The sequence below is a fragment of the Mastigoproctus giganteus genome, chromosome 4 (assembly GCF_048544385.1).
Source record: "Mastigoproctus giganteus isolate SK-2022 chromosome 4, ASM4854438v1, whole genome shotgun sequence".
Classification (NCBI taxonomy): Eukaryota; Metazoa; Arthropoda; class Arachnida; order Uropygi; family Thelyphonidae; genus Mastigoproctus; species Mastigoproctus giganteus.
The window spans coordinates 209999603-210019519 of record NC_143578.1 but is presented as its reverse complement, the minus strand read 5'-3'; the positions used below and the strand labels follow the sequence as shown (position 1 = coordinate 210019519).

Sequence of the window (19917 nt, the reverse complement as noted above, 5' to 3'; positions counted from 1 at the left end):
TGATCGAATTCGTGTAATGTAAACACGTGTTATACGAGGACTGACTGTACTTCTTTTTGGTCATTTTTGGAATTTATTATGGCAATTGGTCACTTCTTTTTGGCCAAAAAGAAGTGACCAATTGCCATAATAAATAAACAAAAATGACCCAGAGATGTAACTAGAAACCCCTTGAGAGAGTTAGGTATTAGTATTAGTGGTGGCAAATGATGCAAGAAAGCAAGCTTAAAAAGCATCAGCCAAAAAGGAAAAAAACTTCCCCATCATCTGCCCCTCCTTTCCAATAATTTGTCTAGTTCTTCCTTGAATTTATTAGAACTACCCACTTCCACAACAACAGATGGAAGTTTGTTCCAACACTCAACCACCACCACCTGCTGCTGCTGAAGGCAAACTTCTGCATATCTATCCTGCAATCATCTTCCTTCAATTTGAATTTATGCTCCCTCACATCTGTAGTCTGATCAAGAGGAAGGATGCTATCAGCATTGAGTTTGCTCAATCCAAAACCCTAACACCTCAATCAAATCACATTTCAAGTATCTTGTCTAGTCTCCGGACACTGCAGTCAGGAGAACTGAAGCCTTTCTTGGTATGACTATCCTTTTGTTCCATTTGCTAATTTCATTGCCATTCTCTGCACCCATTCCAACAAATTTACATCCTTTCTAAAATGAGGCCTTCAGACCTCAATGCAGACCTACCCAGAATGTAGTCTAACCATTGCTTTGTACAATGGGATAATCACCTTCTTATCTCTGCTAGCAAAGTTCCTGAATATCATTGACTAAATTCTGTGAGCTGCCCTGCCTGTCTGTGTGTTCACTGTTCAGAAAACCTCATAACTCACTTACAGTTAACTCCAGGTCATTTTCATTTTCCATTGCTCTGAGTATAAATATTGAAAACAACAATGGACCAAGCACTGAACCCCGGCGGACTTCACTAATAACATTTGTCCACAAAGAGCAGTGCCATTAATAACTATTCTGTCTTTTCCCATTCAATCATCCCTTTATCTAGAGCAGTAACTTTCCCTTAATACCACACTGCTCTAATTTGTACAGCATTCTTTTATGTGCAACAGTATCAGAAGCTTTCCTGAAATCCAAGTATACGATATCAAAATTATTTTTTGCATCAAGTTCCTTTGTTACTGCCTTATAGTATCCAGTCAGATTGGTCAGACAACACTGCTCCTTAACAAATCCATACTGTGACTGCAATATAATTGCATTCTTGTATAGATGGTCCTGCATTATATCTTTAAGCAGTGACTCCTTTATTTTTCCTGGAACAGAAGTTAAGCTAATAGGTCTGTAATTCATGTTACCTTTTGATCCTCCTTTGTAAATTCAGGATATATTCACACATCTCAGTCTTGCTGCCTCCCTTCATATAATTGGATAGATCCCATCCGTCCCAGGCACCTTTCTTTATGTTAAGCTTCAACAATTTCTCTTCCACTTTTCTCTCAGTTATCCGAAAATTGTTTGGCTCCCTGTTAGAAGTTGATAATCTTATGGCATCCTCTTATTCAAAGAATTTCTCAATCATCGAATATAGTTGCAAAATGCCTATGCAGTTTCTCAGCTACTGGAGCAGCATCATTAGGAGTTAAACCATCAACATCAAGTGGACAATGAGATTCGACCCCTTCCTTCTGCTGTTAACATAAGTAAAGAAATGCTTTTATTTGCATCCTTTTCCAGAGACTTATTTCAATCTGCCTTAGTTTGCTTGCCCTCCTTTGTGACTTGATTACAATTCAGTTTATATCTATCATAGGCTTCAGTATCACCTGATAATTTATATTCATCTCTTTTATTTTTCTTTTGTCAAGTATCATTAGTTTATTTTACGTTCGTTTAGATCTTAGGTCTAAGCCTTGAACAGTATTTCCTTGTCAGCACGAAAGCCTAGTACCTTCTACAATGACTACCCTGAATGAAACCATTTAGAATTTGCTGTCGGTAACATCATAATTGGTCCCCTGCATAGAATTTCAACACTGTCTGTGCCATTGTAGTCAGCCTTGCAAAAGCCCTGCCATGCCACACTGTGGTCATTGCCACCCTGAGGGTGTTTTACCTAAGGTTCTTAATGCATGAGGAATCACTGCTGATAATCAGAGTATTGCTAGTGTGCGAGTGACCAGTCCGAAAATTCCAGGCAATATCTGGAAAGTTACTGGATCACTATTTTTTGTATGGCTATTTGTTAATCTCATCACAGTCATTAAGCCTATAACACATTCCTACTCTCATTTTTGTTTTCTCAGTGCTTATGTCACACCAAACTGACTCACCATTGCACTGACCACCCTTGTTGACTCGATGCCTTAAATTTAATATGCTTCTTAACTAAAAGTGTAACTCCTCTTCCCTCAGGTCTGTCACTCCTTTTTGTTCGTATTGTACTCCCCATATTCAAATTCTGTATCACTTATATCTGAGTCACACCATGTCTCCGATATGATCTGAATGTCTGCATTTGATAACTTAATCAGCATTTCATATTCATCAAATTTATTTAGTATGCTCCTAGCGTTAATATACATGCAAGTACACGTGCACCTGTTCTTACTTTTAATTACTCTAACACAGCCCATGTGTTTACTTATGATGCTCCACAGCTGGAATTGAAATTCCACATTCCTTGCTTTTCAGCCTGCTTCATGTTCCAGTAGAAGCAGTGCAAGAATCACTTTTACCTCTGTAGTTCTAGTTAATCTATTAATCTGTGTAACCCCCCTATCAGTTTTCCAACCCACTTAACACTGCCTTGATAGCATCAGAGAATATTCTTGCACCCCTTCTGTTTAAGTGTATCCCATCTTTGTAAGAACAGTTTCTTTTAACAAGCACAGATCGCACTGAGAAAAATTTTACCTCATGAGACTAGCAGTCTCTCCCGGGCCAAATTGATTGATATGACTTTCAGCATATTCTCCCTCTTATTGTGTGTGTGTGTGTGTGTGTGTGTGTGTGTGTGTGTGTGTGTGTGTGTGTGTGTGTGTGTGTGTGTGTGTGTGTGTGTGTGTGTGTGTGTGTGGGCAGAATTGTAGGCTCTTTCAGATTTAATTGTATCTTGCAACTTTTTTCCAACATTGTCCTGCACTTGTTAAATAAGTCCTCAAAGTCACCTTCTTCAAGGTGAAGCAGCAGAGTAAACTAAGGGTGTGATGAGAGTGCCCACATGCCAAGCCAGTGTTCAAAACTGGATTCTGCTCCTGGGTGCTACTCAGTAGCGCACACAACCATAAACATGGCATAAGATGGAATTTGTGACTTGAATTTATGAATGGTGGTAAACTCATTTGTTTCATGGAAATAATGATAAACTTGTTAATTCTATTGGTCGTCTGTAGCCCCATGTCATCATTCAAGTACTGCTGAATGTCCTCTGCAGTGGTTGAAGGCTTTAGTATGTTACCCATAACATAATCACTAGACAAAGTGGAATCTCCATTGATGGTGATTTCTTATTGTGATTGTAGGAACTTCGTGAGATTAAAGAACATTTGGATACAGAGATAAACTTTTAGCTGAGTGACAAATGGATTCCATCTGGGGGTTGGGGAGTGCTGAATAGGGCCTTAGAAGTATTGTGTTGAAATGTTTTTTATTGATAAATTGGTTTCTTTATAAGTTTTCTGCCAAAGAATAATCAAAACATGATACCATATTTTTATTCACACTGAGAATATTTGTAACATTGGTAGATGTGCATAGGTTGTATTGCAACTCTGGCGTGAACTAGAAAAACCAATTTCAAGTCAGTTTCCATCTCTAAGGTGACAGAATCAGCCTGGATTGTTCCTAGAAAGATGTTACCTGTGTTATGAACATTGAATGGTGTCATTAAAATGAAATAACTCACCATTTGTGACATATCATCTCCCTACCTGTGGATTTTTGGGAGCTGGAATTATCTAGAAAGAACAGCATTGAGTGTGGAAGAAATAACTTGTTAAAATGTTTTAATTGAACTAAGAGCCTATAACAATTCATTTTTCTGCTTTACAGCTTTATACTCAATCCAAAAGACTTCAACTTTTTTGTTGGTTTATGTTGCTTTACCGTAGTACATTTGAGACATTAGCAAATTAGAACAAATTGTACATGAAAGGTAATTGATACAGTGATGCAACATTGTGAGCCAGTAAGTTAGGCATCAAGTTCAGAATTAGGTCCAACACTGAAAGGAATGACTAAAATAGCAATAGTTCATGGACTTAGCTGATAAAGTTTAATGCACTTTGGATACTTCTGTGATCATTCAATGGAAAAGCAGTCTTAAATGACTTTAAAAACAGCGAAGCAGAGACAATGCCACTGCATTACATTATGTAAAGATACAAGATACAAAAGTAGTTTTGCACCATTCACCACCAATTTTTCAGTAACTGCTATGGCCATAGAAGGACCATTTAATTTGAAAGCATTTTAAAATATTATAGACCTGTTTGTAGCAGATAGTTATTGTAAAAAAATTTCATGTGTAAGCTCTCCCCTCCCCCCATGTGTTCTAAATGGACATTCCATAGACAGGTGATGGAATTAAAATAAACTCCAGTGACAAATATAACAAATCCTTCTGTACTTCCCTACAGTAATTTGCAGCAGCATTCAAAAAAGTCTAGCTTTAATTTCTTTATATAAAAAAATTAGATCAGTAATAGAACTATTGAATGTGATGGAACTGTGAAATATTACCAGCTGATGTTCTCCTTGACAGCATAGTGCTTTTCCCACTGGTCACTCTTTTGAAGAGGCATAGGTTCAGTTCCCTTCTATGATTGTGGGAGTTTCAAAAGTCCTATTCAGTTGAGGCTATAGTTAACCAGTCCCAGGTGGAAGGAGAAGGGGTTTCCCTGTGAGTTATTCCAGGTTTATTTTTAGCCTACACATTGTGCAGATTGGCCCATGAATATACACTTGTACAGACATAAAACACAATGGCACAATGCAATTTAAATTGCTGATGTACCTAAAACCAATAACAAGAATAGATAGTGGATGTGACTGTTAGAAAAATTTAGTTTTCTGTTTCAAAATAATAAAAATGTTACACTGCTTTAATTCATTTATAGCATGAAAAGTTGTTTGACGTTTATGAAGTCATTTCACGTTTCTCATGAGAAATTTGTTGCTTTTTGATAATTCGATTGCATCAGTTTTCAAGAATTTCATTTGGACCAATGTTACACTTTGGGAATGGATATTGAATTAACAATTTTATAGGATTATCCACAATCAGTTTGCTATCTGTAGGCTTCATTATAAAGTTATTCCACAACAAAAACCATTTCTATCTTTGGACTTTCATCCAGTAGCCATAGCCTTTTGTTTTCTCATGCATCACCAAAAATGCATTTTCAGAACTTTTCAGTTCGAATTTTCCTGATCCATGAATACATATGTCCTTAGGATATATTGTAACTTTTGTCTCCATTACATTATTAATGAAATTATTCATACATGGAATAATGATGTGATTTTTCTCTAGACCTTGCCCCTTTTTCAGCTACAAAAAAAATTAAATCATTATTTATTTAGTAGTAGTTATATTTTATAAACAGAACCCATTACTTTACATTTCCTAGGAGAACGATTACTAAAACTACTTTAATTGGTCTTTCTTGAGAGGTACCTTTTTGTACCTTTTTCAATAGTTATAACACTATTGTTGTTTGTATCACTCTGACTGAGAAAACTTGTTTGAAATAAATTCTAATAACTGAAACATTCTCGCTTCTGTTATAGGTAGCAGTTATTTCCTCAAGATCTATTAGGAATGCCATTTACATAGTCAATAACATCTGTGAAACTACTTTCTAAGTATGAAGCTTTTTAAGGTTAATACATACAGAAAACATTTACTACAGTTTGAATTGGCGAACTGGTGAGTGAGCAACATAGGAGTACATATGTTTGAGCTCACCATGGTTTGAATGAATGTGATCACTGAATTTCATTAATGATAATATTTTTGTCAAAATTATTAGTTGTAAACTCCTCAGATCTGTGTGGCTGTGTCAGAGTATAAGCAGAAATATATTATTGTCTGTTAAATTATATCAGGCAATGAAAGTTGTTCTTAATAACCATTATGAAGTGATAAATTACTGATAAATGCTCACATTATTTTTAATTTTAAGGTTAAAATAAACTTTTGTACAAAAAACTTAAAAAAAAAAACAAAACAAAAAAAAAACATTGTAGAAAGTGTTATGAGAATTATTGACAATAAGCAGTTAGAAAATGAGAATACCCAATCACTTGTCTAACCAGTGGTACAAGTGGATTAGGCAAAATCACAAATATATCTGTCACTTAACCCTTCATTAAGGTGGAACTAAAGAAGATGAATCACTAGTGAACACATTTTCTCTGAAAGATTTTGAGTGACTAAGATTCAAGCCTGTAACTGCTAAATACAGTGCTGTATCTTGTGAACTCTGACTGTGTGGTCGTCCTGGATTATAAATAGAAAATTTATTTCTGACAGTTCCTTTCAACCTGAATGCACTATCACTGCAAGTAAATAGGTTTTAGTTGAGACATGTATGAAGTTTTATTAAACCTCGTTTTCAGAAGTTAAGGTTTCAGAAGAATTGATAAAAGATTTTGCACAAGAAAAATTATATTTTTAAGTACTGGGAGTCAGCTCTAATCCCTGTACTCAAATATTCACAACAGTTTAATTTTCATATTAAACTTGATTAACTACAGAGACTTGCCTTGAAATGCTTCCAGTATTTGCTTCTGACCCCAGTTTGGGCATTCTTGCTAATCTTGTCTTTTTTCTAAAAAGAGCTTTATCTTTATGTACCAATATCTTCACAAAGCTCTGTAATAGGGCTTAAAAGTTTTTATTTATACATTTTTTTGTTGCAGTGTAACATACTGTATAAAAAAGAGTCGATTTCTAAAATATGTATTTTTCAATTTAATTTAAATTCTGTAATTTTTATTTACTAACTTTGTAGTTTGTGAGAGGATCAAGAAAAATCAGCTCTTTAAAAATCTGGCAATTATGAAATCACTGTTGGTAATACAAAATAGTCAACATACTGTATTTCCTCGATGGTAAGGTGCACTGATGTTTCAGAACAAAAGTTAGTAAAGAATATTTTATTGCAAATATTTGAAACAGAAATTTACTCATCCTTTTACTTACTTTATGCCAAAAACGTGGTGTCAAACTCATCATTGATGATGTTATTTGAATTTTCATGAAGGGCATTGCTGGTTACACATTTCTTGAATGACCTGTCAACCATCTTATGTTTCACTACTTTCCACAAATTTTTTTCTTGATATCAGATCACGATTTTGGTGCTTCCTTCAGTGTGGTCCATTTCTCTCACATGTATACTTTTAAAGGGTTTGTTAATTGATGTCAAGTGACTGAGGAGGGATAAGCCATACTTAAATCAGAAATATTTACATGTTTAATTCAGAAGCCATGCTTTCTGTTACATGTGATCTTAACTGGCCACAAATAAACAAGCTAGCTATTTTGCAGAAGGCTGCCTGGGTGTTTTGACCATACTGTCTTTCATCATGGTTAAAGATAGACATCTTTATCTTTAACCACAGTGTGCGTGCATGCACTTTACCTTCAGATCATAAGTAAGGGAACTTTTGGAAATATATACCAGGGGGAAAAAAATTGTCCCCTGGTCCCAGAAAATATGATAGCTTTTTACATATAACTTCCAGAGCAGCATTGTTCAGATAAATAGTCAATGTTTAAAATATTTTGCATCATTTGGTTTTATAATGCACTGTGGTTATACAACACTCAGAATTGCTATAGTTGCATTTAAAAAAAAAAAAAAAAAAAAAAATCATCCTCAAATACATACAAAAGAAGAAGCAAAAAGAGAGCGATTACTAACATATATGCTCTCTCTCTCTCTCTCTCTCTCTCTCTCTCTCTCTCTCTCTCTCTCTCTCTCTCTCTCTCTCTCTCTCTCTCTCTCTCTCTCTCTCTCTCTCTCTCTCTGTGTGTGTGTGTGTGTGTGTGTGTGTGTGTGTGTGTGTGTGTGTGTGTGTGTCAGGCCAACAGAACGTTAGTGAATGAGAATAAATGGTTCTTATTTGTTAACTAAGTTGCAGTAGTAGCTAGTTATATGGGTGGGAGAGGATCTTTTCTTTACAGATTGCCCCCCTTTTTTTTTTACCAGCCTCTGTGAATGTTATATCATAGCTTTTTATGCTGCTGATATATTGCCCTACAAAATTATTGGAAATTTTTAAGAATCCGCTGTCACATCGATGTGTTTCCTAAATTTTTGTGAAATTTTTATAGTACTTTTCTATTGCTGAACAAAATTTTGTTTAATTAATATGTATTATTCAAGTGAAAAAATGTTTCAGTCATGCTCTTCATTACTATAGACTCTTTTCCACTTTATGAAATTTAATATTCTGCAGTTTACCTAAATCCATTCTGAATAGTATTGCATGTATAAAGCTGAGATATACCTTGTTTAAAGTATTTATTAAATTTGCAGTTTTTATATAATTAAAAAGTTCTGTGATTTTTGTTTAAATAAATGTCTATTTTATAAATGGCATTTTGTTTTAAGCATTTGATCATATGGATAGAAAAGTTGTAATGTTGGTACATAAAATATACAGTTAGTATTCTACTTAATTCCACATTTTTGAAAGCAACAATTAATTCAATGACTGTAATATTGAGAAACTGGTATATTCAGAATGTTTAGTATAATAAACTGTCACCTTTATAGAAAATGTTTTTAAACTGAGTTCAGATTCGCTTTCATATCAGTCAAAAAAACATTAGATATATAATAGAAATGAAAGAAAAGTTTTTTTTTTTTCCCCTTCAAATTTCTTTCATTTTTATCTGAATGTAATTGTTCTTATATATAAATAGAATACTAAAGTGTGTTCAGAATGTTCTGGTTCCTCAAAATTTTACAGGATCTGTAAACAATTCATTGCATTACAAAAATGTGGAGGTGAGCACATATTCATTTAAATTGAATTACTAGTTTCCACATTATACCTTTTAGTCAACATGTCAGTTAGTATTACTTTTTTTTTTTTTTTTTTTTTTGTCTTAAGGCAGTCAGAATCATGGCAGTAATCCAAGAAGTTTGAATTTTCAGAATGATTAAATCTAATCATTCTGGACCGAATGGTTCAGATGGTTGTGATAGTCTTATCAGTGTCAAAGTATCAAATCAGTTTTGCAACTCACTTTATATTCCTTTAATAAATACTACTTTCATTAATAAGACTTTAAGATACTAAACTAAAGTATACCTTTAAAATCACATGCACTAGTAGCTATATAGTAAAGAGGTTTATCTGCAATTTATGGTACTTCACATTATGAAGAATTCCATAGGTGAGCATGAATAGAAAGGTTAGACTTTGTTAAGCATTTGGTAATGAATGCCATATGAAATGTGTTTTTCAAATGCTCCTACACTACGCTTGCTCTTTCTGTTTAAGGCCTTCAGAGAATTCTTCATGCTAAGCATACCATAGCCTTTCACTGTATTTTAATTGGTTAATTATCGAAAACAAAGCAAAACACAGTGAGTGCTAAATCACTTTGTTTTGTGATTTAGCACTCAGTATAATGAAAATCTGTTGTTATGAGTAACAACAATACACTGTTTCTGCTCTAACAGAATTAATTCGTCAGTATGTTAACAACAGTAATTAAGATTAAATAAGTAATGCATTGTGCAGGCAAAATCATCTTATTGTTTCAGTTTCAAGCACCACTTATTTTATCATAAAAGGCAGGATCAGAAAGTTCTGGGGCTGATTTTTTTTTTCCCCCCCTAAGAAGAAATATTTATAGATAAGTGCACATAAAGCTTTTCAAAATATAACTTTTCACTTTGGCTATTTACTGAATATTTTATTTTGATGGGAGATGGGATTAACAAAAATCATATGGTGCAGCAAGGTCAGGTGAATAAAGAGGATGCTATATGGAAGTTACTGTTCAGAACAGTATTCAGAAATTATTACTGCTATTGGCAAAATGTTGCCAGGGAGTAAGCTTATGTAACATTTGTAACAATAGGTGCAGCAAATTTCACCTTTCTTTCAAGAATTTGTAAACTACTCTAGGTAAATTTAGGTAGGCTTCCAACCTCCCCAAGAATAAATGGTAGTTTAATCCAATTTCACTCTTTGACTGAAGGAAAATTTTTAAAAATGTATTCTACAATTATCCTTTCTCAATTTAAATCTGTGCTCCCTTGTGTATGTTGCATGACTAAGTGTAGTTTTGTTAAAGCCTTGAACACTTTGAGTGGTCAATCTACAAAGTGCGAGCTTCCAAATGCTGTACCTAAACACTCTTAAACACTCTTCTTGTTCTTCTCTGTACCTTTTGCTCTACTTTGCCCCCTTTCCAGTTCCGATTTTAACTGCCAGTAGTGTAGTTCCCACAAGCTAACAGTTTTCCAAAACATCTTACCCTGCCTCGATTAGCATTGGCAACTATTTTTGCACTTGCTTCATTCAAGTGTATCTCATCATTAGAAAGCAGTCCCTTCCATTAACAGATGCATGCTATACTGAGAAAAACTTTTATCCTGTGTGCCCTAAAAATCCAGGCTGGAATTGGTTGACCAGGCTAAGGACTAACTGCCACTGAGCCTGGGTAAAATTCCAGGTACTCTCACATTGTCCTAACTTGTGGGTTCTTCTCAACATCTCTTCAGAGCCTGAAACTAAGACTCCAGATTGCTTGTGCTTAATATCATTACTACCTATGTATTTAACAATATCGCCTTTGTTCTTCCCTTCAAAGATAATTGTTCTATGGTATCAGTAACCACAGTTTCCTGGTCCGTATATTCCCTGTTACTCTAACAGTTGAGTCACCACAGAATTACCATATTCTGTGGGAGTAGTACCTTTTGCCTGGTCTTTTAGAACCTCCCTTCGGCCACATTGTTTTCTTTCTTTGGGCAGCCAATATCACTCAACATAATGCTGAATTTATACTTAATTCCTTGTTATCCCAGCTGCCAGGAGTCATCTGTGGCACTATTGTGAGATTCTTAGAATACATGCTACAGTACAACAAACAAAACTGAATCGCCTGAGGATGACCTGCAGCAGTTCCCTGATTAGTCATGGCATCCTGAATTATACTATTCTCATCAAGTCTAGTTTTCACCAAAATTATGGCCGAATTTCTAATTGAAAATTACAATTACATTATCAATAATGCACTGTAGTCAATAAAACACTATGATAAGATGAAAGCACATGTCAAAATATCCTACGTTACAATTTTAAATGGAATGATAGTGATATTTTATAATAGTAGGAAGTTCTCGCTACTGGTTATTCTTACTTAACACTATTACTGAACTAGTTTGCATCATTCTATAAACTGCTGCATTGTTTATAGTACTCTTTATATTCAGTTGAATATACTATTTTAATTCCACAAAGAAATTCTTATATGTGATGTTAGGTTTTTCTGTTAAAATTACAGCTGGCAACAGCTGTTTGTACTGAGATGTAACTTCTGAAATACCTGCTTTAAATATTGAACCCAACTACCTGATTAGCACAATAAAAACTAAGATGAAACAAGGTTTAAAACATTAAATAATTGGGTCCAGTATTTGCCAAAAACTCGTTAGCTTATCTAGAGCTGAAAATAAGTGCAGGCAATTCCAGTCTCTTTCTTTAATTATGCTATTGCTTATTTTCAGCAAATGTTATTTTAATTTCTCTGACCCTATGTGGTTTTCCCAAAGTATAAATATAAAATTTATTTACTATTGAGCAGAGTTTAGAAGAAAGGTTATGTCAGATTTTCTCTGCTTCTTGTTTTCTCAGTATTTATGCATTTTTTTTTTTAACCTGTAATTATATATATAATGAAAATACATTATAATGCACATTTTTTTCCCCTTTCTGATTTTGTAATCCCTCATAATATAGCAGATATTAACGGTATTTTAAGTGATGCTTTAACTAAAAGTTTTGCATAATTAAATTAGTTATTTAAAACAAGCTGGATTGGTGAAAGGTTTCACTCCTCAGTTTGATATTTAGCTTTTTTAAAAACATTATATTGTATATTAGAAGTAGTAATAAAATGTAACTCTGTTGGGATATGTAAATAGATTTTCTGGGTGGTTGATTAATTGGCCTAAATTGCTCAATCTAATATGTGCATATTTTATAATAGTTCTGTTTTTATAAAATTCTAGTTCAAGACAGTTTACTACACTTCAGACAACTGCCTAAAGCTAGAAATTGGATTTTGTTTATTTAAAGATTATATATATTGGATAATCCAATTTGTTACAACCGTTATCCTTCTCTCAAGAGGAAGCATATAGTAATATACACAATTTATTTCTTCCCCAGTTACTTTGGTCTAGTAAATACTAAACATTTTTAATATCATTTACCATTCAATGATAACGAATATTATTAAGATGGGATTACTTTAAATGCTGATTGTAAGAAGTAAATCGAGACAAGAAATAATTTCGGAAGTTACTTTTCATTTTAGCTATACATTTAGAATACATCAAACCCTTAAAAGGGTTCAATAATATTAAAACACTAAGAGACTTAGTCACAACTCATACACAAGGGGACATGTTAAGTGCAGAGGGTATAATTCTGGAAATTCTCCTTTAGCCAAAGAATGATTTTATTGATGCTTCCTATTGTTGCAGTTTAGCATGGGCATTATTTAATCTATGCCAAGCAGTTTTTGAATATTTTATTCATTGGTAAAGCAGCTTAATTTTATTTTTTATTTGCTGAATCTGCCCAAATAGTTTTGTCAGTTTGAATGTAGGGTAAGGAAATTTACCAAATTTTTTCACAATTTATAAGTTGTTTCAGCATTAGCAGTGGCAAATGATGCAAGAAAGCAAGCTTATACAGTATCAGCAAAAAAAAAAAAAAGACACCTCCCATTTCACCTGTTCATTCCTTCTAATATTTTGTCTAGTTCTTCCTTGAATTTATTTAAAACTCCCACACAGCTATTCTACAACCATCCTTCCTCAGTTTGAATTTGTGTCCCCTCATGTGAATAAGAGGAAGAACTCTATCAGCATTGAGCTTGCTCAATCCATTCAAAGCCTTAAACACTTCAATCAGATCACCTCACATGTGCCTAGTCTCCATACACTGCAATTTGCAGAACTGAAACCATTCTTGGTAAGAGTAGCCCTTGTTCCATTCACCAGTCTTGTTGTCCTTCTTGGTACCCGTTCGAGCAGCTCCACATCTCTCCTAAAATGAGGCCTCCAGACCTGTATGCAGGTACTCAAGGTGTGTCTCACCATTGCCTTGTACAATGAGATAATCACCTCCTTATCCCTGCTAGTAACATTCCTGTATATCATTGACAAAATCCCTGGCAGCCTGTCTGCACTGCTCACAAAACTTCATATCTGACTGCACAATTACCCCAAAGGTCTCTTTTTATTTTCCACACCCCTGAGTGTAGTATCGCACAGTACTCTACCCTGGGGTTACTGCTACCTATATGTAGTATTTTGCATTTATGAATGTTAAACTTCAGTTGCCATAGCCCATCTGTCTAATTTTTCTAGATCCTGTTGCAGTAGCATACTGTCATTATTGTCAATAACCACCCCGATAAATTTTCTATCATCTGCAAACTTGGACGTTAAGCCTGAGTTTTGACGAAACACGTGGCGTTTTTTTTTTTTTTTTTTTTTATGATGCTAGGAAACTGAACTTGCTCTACAGATAGCAGATTGGATTTTTTAACTGAGTAGATATCTTTTCCAATGTCTACTCACTGACTACTTTGACCTGACTTGCCTGTCAATCGTTTTGGTGCATAATTCTTTTTATTTAAGTTATAATTTTTTTTCTTACGGGTCTTTCCTCCCCCTCATAACACACATGACTGTTCAGAATATTCTTATAATGGCAATGGTTAATTTACATGCAGAGTAGGTTGTCTTCTATTTGGGATAAGCTTCTACCTGTTCTTGTGGAAGATGGAAATTTATCCAAATTTAAGGAGGAATTGATTAAATATCTGAAATAAATGTGTAAATAAAGTGAGGAAAGATGACAATTTTCCTCTATTTTGACTTACTTTTTTTTTATTATTTCTTTTTTTTTTTTTTTTTTTATGTAAGAACAGAACTGATAATTTAGTTTAACAACTAAATCCAACAATAAGATAAAGCATTAAAGTGGTTCCAAACAGTAAATGTTTAGTGAGATGTGTTCACTTTACAGTCCAAGGGAGGCGGCATATTTGTTGATAGAGTTCATCAAAGATTCAGAGCTGTCAAAAAAGTCAGAAGAGAATAATTTGATGATTTGAGAGTCATTCAGCATCTTTGGTCAGTTTTATGATTTCTCACGACAGTGTCTGTGCTTATACCGCACTTTATATGAAAGGCAGTCACACAGCTTTGATCATGTGCTGTATGCATCAAATTGCCTTTCTATGACTTCTTTCTCTTTCCTTTCTTGAGAAACTGACTGACTGTAAGAATATTTTTCAGCATTCTTAATATTAAAGAGAATGTGACAATGTTGTGAGGGCTGTTTGGAAGAAAGTCATTTGTTCAGAACTGTTTTTGCTAGTGGCAGCATCCTCAGTTAAAATGTAGAGCTTCTCAGTGGCCATCTTTAAGAAATCGTCAATATGTAAGCTGGGGCAGACTGGCCCAGTCTGTGGTAACCACCAGCAAATTTGCTTCATCAACTAATAGTCATGACACAAGTGATTCACATTGGACCAAAACCTGCTAGTCTGACTCTGATGCTAAATAACATTTGTATAACAGGCATATTTATTGTTATGGTGTTTAATATAAAATTAGTCTCGTTACAGTATGGTTGCACCTAATACATTTGAATAATATGTGATATAAATAGGATAATTTGTATTATTTAAAGCCTTGATTTATACATAGTTATATTCCACCAAATGTAATGTTTTCATTTTCGCAACTTTACATATGATATGAACACAAATGCCATTTATTGAAAGCATTGTACCACCTGTTTTCTTTTTTAAATTAAATTTAACTTGGCAGGTAGATTTATAGTGATATTAAAACAAAACAAGACTTTGGGTTAAGGGAAGAAAAAACATTGTTAATTGATGTATGTAATGAGTAGCTGCTTTTTCATATATATATATATATATATATATATATATATATATATATAAAATTAACCATGTGAATATTTCTTCCACAGCTAAAGAAAGATTTTGTAGAGCTCCTGAAAGAACAAAAAGGATTGGATAAAAATTCTCGGTGGAGTGACATTAAGAAAAGCCTTAGTGAAGATTCTAGGTACAAATTAGTTGAGAGTAGCAGCCAACGAGAGGAATGGTTTAAAGAATATGTTTCCAAGTTGTCACGTGTGAGTAGCAGTTATTATTTTTGCTCTGTGGACATTCTTTGCATATGATAAAGTGGAATGCTTTTGGTATGACATAATGCACACCGATTATAGCCCTCATTGCCAGCAGTACACGTGCCAGTTACTCATATATTTTGTTGTTATAATAATGGGAAACAATTGGAGGGATGTTTTATGAAATGATATATAAATAAATAATGAAACTAATAACTCATATCTACTGATTTTATTTTTCTATCTTATGATATGGAAAGCAAAACTTGTTTACTTCATTGTTCCCTGTGCCTTCCATGTTGCTGAGAAGTGGCAGCTGAAGCTTAACATTGACAAATGCAAAGTACTGCATATGAGTAGCAATAACCCAAGAGAAATGTACCAACTGTGTGGTACTACAGTCAGGGAAGTGGAAAGTGAAAAGGACCTGGGGTAATTGTGCAGTCAAATATGAAGTTTGCTGAGCAGTGCAGACAGGCTGCCAGGGCAGATCATGGAGTCAGGGAGGTGATTATCCCGTTGTACAAGGCAATGGTCAGGCCACGCCTAGAGTACTGTGTACAGTTCTGGAGGCCTCATTTTAGGAAGGATGTAGAGTTGCTAGAACGAGTACAAAGAAGGGCAACAAGGTTGGTGAGGGGAACAAAGGGATGCTCTTGCCAAGAAAGGCTTAAGTTCTGCAAATTGCAGTGCCTGGAAAGTAGGCACCTGCGAGGTGAATAAAGCCTTGAATGGGTTGAGCAAGCTGAATGCTGATGGGATTCTTCCTCTTGCTCAGACTAAGAACTTGATTGTGCATAGATTCAAAGTGAGGAAAGACAGTTGTAGAATGGATGTGTGGAAATTTGCCTTTAGCCAGCAGGTGGTTGATCGGTGGAACAGACTTCCATCTTTTGTTGTGGAAGTTGATAGCCTAAATAAATTTAAAGCTGACCTGGACAGGCATTTGGAATGAATGGAGAGGTGAAATGGAAGGGTTTTTTTTTTTTTTTTGGCTGATGCTGCATAAGCTTGCTTTTTTGCATTATGCCTCTTCTAATGCTATTGTTAAATGTCATTGTTTAGATTATTGTAGTTGTTGGTTTTCATGTCTATTTGAATGGATTTCTATTTGAACGGAATCGATTTGTTTCACCAACACAACATTCCCCCTCAATCTGGGCATTTTTGAGATGAAGTGTCGGTTTAAAGATCGCACGAGGGAGCATATCAGCACGATAAAGACTGTGGATTATGGGAGATCTGCTGTGATGGAAAATTTTTGGGAGGAGCACCATCAAATCTCTCCTGGCGAAGGTGTCATCGTCGACCTTGGCACACAGATTATGGGACTGCAGGTGGCTCAAGAGCTTGCGGATTTGCTTCTCTGTGAGCAAAACTATTAATAGAGACGGGAATCCACATTCATCCCCTTTTTGAGGCTGTGGTTCTTGTACGGGATGAAAGTTTCGGCCTCTCACGCTCCTGAGCCATTTTTTTATATTTTTATTGTAACAACAGGTATCTTATTTTATCAGTTTTATCCAGTGTAATTATATTATTCAGTCTATTTATTTCATTTCATTTTTATCATTATTATCTTAATACAACACAATTCTAATTTATTTAATAACGGTTAGTGTAGGATTGTACAGTTATTGTGCACATGAGCAATATGTGAGATTCTTGTGATGCAGTATCCACTCACCTGTGTGCAGTACAGTTCTGTAGTAAGATCCTGTAACAGTCATATGACTGCACATGCTGGTAAAGCATTCCTTGAATGTCAAAAAAAAAAAAAAAAAAAAAAAAAAAAAAAAAGATGACCATAACCTTTCCTGCAGAAGCCACAACTTTTGTGTGTTTCGGCATTGGTGACGATGTGGACTTCCAAACAGAGCTCTGTTGCTTACTCTCTGGATTGAAATGATGAAGTCATGTTTCATCTACCATTATCACCTTGTGCAGAACCTCATCATCTTCAGTAACCATCCGTTGCTCGGGTGTGCGTAGCCCTCCTGGAACGCTGCATGCACAAACATGTCATATGTAAATGGTCATGGAGAATACCATGCATGCTTCCCACTGATATTCACAGTATCTGCCAGTTGCCTTGCTATTATACAAAAGTCTTCTCTCACGATTACAGAAGCAGTGTTTAAACCACCTGCAAGCTGTGCTATATAAAAGCGTAGATTCAGCCTCTTTTAACGTTTCATATGCCTCAGCAGATGTTTCTTGAGACATTTGAGAGCAGCATACTGTTCACCAGTTCTCCATGAGCACAAGTCAGTTGTGCCAGTTGCTATGTGATGCAGCTTGGTTTGGTCTTAAATTCTGTAGCTCAGCTAGAAATAGAAAGCAGTATGGTTGTTTGTGAAAAATTATGATCATTCTTTACTCACATAGCTCTTGTATATTGATTTCATAAGGTAAAGCAGCTAGTTATGTTTGCATTTAATGATTTTGGATAGGATGAATAGGTAAAAAAATGTAAACTTTAATAACAAAACCGATGGTAATATTTTAATGTCACCTGTTTTGTATTTTGAAAAGTTGTGTTTAAAAGGTATCATTGAAAACATCTGTGAAAAAATACTCTAGGTCAGAGGAGTTAACAAGTAATCATTTTTTCCAGTGAATACAGTCATTAACTCCATTTAACAGTCATGGGCGTAAACTATGGTCAACTCAAACATGTGCTACTGCACTTTGATCATAATCTTGGCTATGATTCCCAAAGTCAGTGAATTGTAAAATTATGAAGGTTGAGGTCTGATTATAGGATGAAGCAAGGATTCTGAAACATCACCTTTGTATAAAATTTTATGTAATAAGGTCACAAGTGCATAATACTGTAACTTTGAAGTAGGCATGTTACATTACATATTTATTTTATAGATAATCACAATGTATTATCATTCCCAAATTTTGTTGAATTGCTAATATCATGGAATAGAGGTGTAAGACCAAAGATTTCAATTTGATAGGTTAATGGTTGTGCAAAACTTAACTTTCATCCCAACAAAACATATGCTGCAATATATTATGTTTAATATCGTTGAATGATTTTTAATATAAGTGCATCAAAGAGAAAAAAAAATTGTTTATCAGAGAGAAAGTACTAGTGTTGTTTTATAGCATGGAAAATTTATTCATGCATTTGTTGTTTTTTAATACATATCTCTAAACAAGTAACCAAATTTTGTCTCCCACGTACGTTGAGCTTTATTAGCTGTGGATCAGAAAAAGAATTCAGTTTGTTTGAGTTGTATCCATATTTAAACAAGAATTTGTGCGTACATTGTGAAGCGCCTCTGTAACCAGGTGGGCAAGAGCAGCAGTGCTTAGCACACGCTTCTTGATTAGACCCGGGGTTCGAGCCCGTTACCACCAAATATGAGGATGCAGGGAATGACCACCGCATATCCCCGGAGCAATATGGCCTTAGTTGCTAATGCTCCTAAAAACCAAATAACAATAAAATAACAGTACATTGTGAAGAAAACCATAATGTCAACATCGGCAATATTGCTTGAAGTGTTAGGAGATTAAATAAAGTTAATAATTTGTATTATATTTATAGTATTGAAAACTGAATATCACTGAGAACCACATTTTTTTTAAACAAATTTAATATATTTTTTCTCGAAATTAAAAGTTTCAAGAGACGGACGTTTTTTATCATATGAAAAATGTCTCTGAAAGTACGTTCTCTTTAAAGAATCTTAGTGTTTAATAAAATTTGTATGAGTTACAGTGCAACAGTGGAGTTTTGAGAAGAATCACAAAATGACCATCAGACAACCAAATCAAAACAAGATGAGAGAAACAGGCACCTGGTTTCCATACTGTTTGTATTGAAAATAAACTTATGGTCCTTAATACTACAGTGATGAGCTTTGCACAGAAACCACTGAAGAAGCATAAAGAACAGTGAGAAATTTCCTGCCTTCCTAGTGTCACTATTGGCTTTAAGTCAACCCAGTGCAAAGTAATGGAGAAATCCACTAACTGCCACCTTTTTCACTATAAAACCCTCCATCTGATTGATTCTTGGTGTGGAATCTATCTATTTCTACCATTGTCTTGATTTGTCATTTGGCTTTTGACAAATTCTCTGGAAAGCTTGAAGAAGAAGCCCAAATTGTTCACCAGAAATATCTAAGGCATTTGATAAATACAAAATCGTTCCTGTTACAGGTCTGATATCAGTGATGTCCATTTCCACTTAGAGTTTGCCAAACCCCAACATGTAATTTTTCTGCCAGAATCCCAGTTATTGGTTGATTCGACCACTGGTCATCTCAATTGCCCGAATTATTTTCTGTATGATCCATTTCGCTTCAAAGGTAGTACTTGTGAATATGTCTGTTCTGATGTTCCTTGATAGTCAATTCATCTGTTGCCTCTATCATTCTCCTAACCCCACTGATCACTTAGAACTCTGACTTTCTCCAGTTCAACTTTTCTAACAGTGGGGTAATTTTTCTTGGTGATTTTGATTTTAACAACTCCAGTTGGT

At 34.7% G+C, this 19917-nt stretch overlaps 1 protein-coding gene across 4 annotated transcripts in view; it reads left to right on the top strand.

Moving 5' to 3' along the window:
• Positions 1–19917, top strand: part of LOC150087366 (transcription elongation regulator 1) — a 329370-nt gene that overhangs the window by 259816 nt on the left and 49637 nt on the right. For all 4 annotated transcript variants that reach the window (XM_090371153.1, XM_090371154.1, XM_090371156.1 and 1 more), the window contains one exon: positions 15252–15419. In XM_090371153.1, the coding sequence (XP_090227279.1) occupies positions 15252–15419 (168 nt within the window). The remainder of the gene's footprint in view (positions 1–15251; positions 15420–19917) is intronic.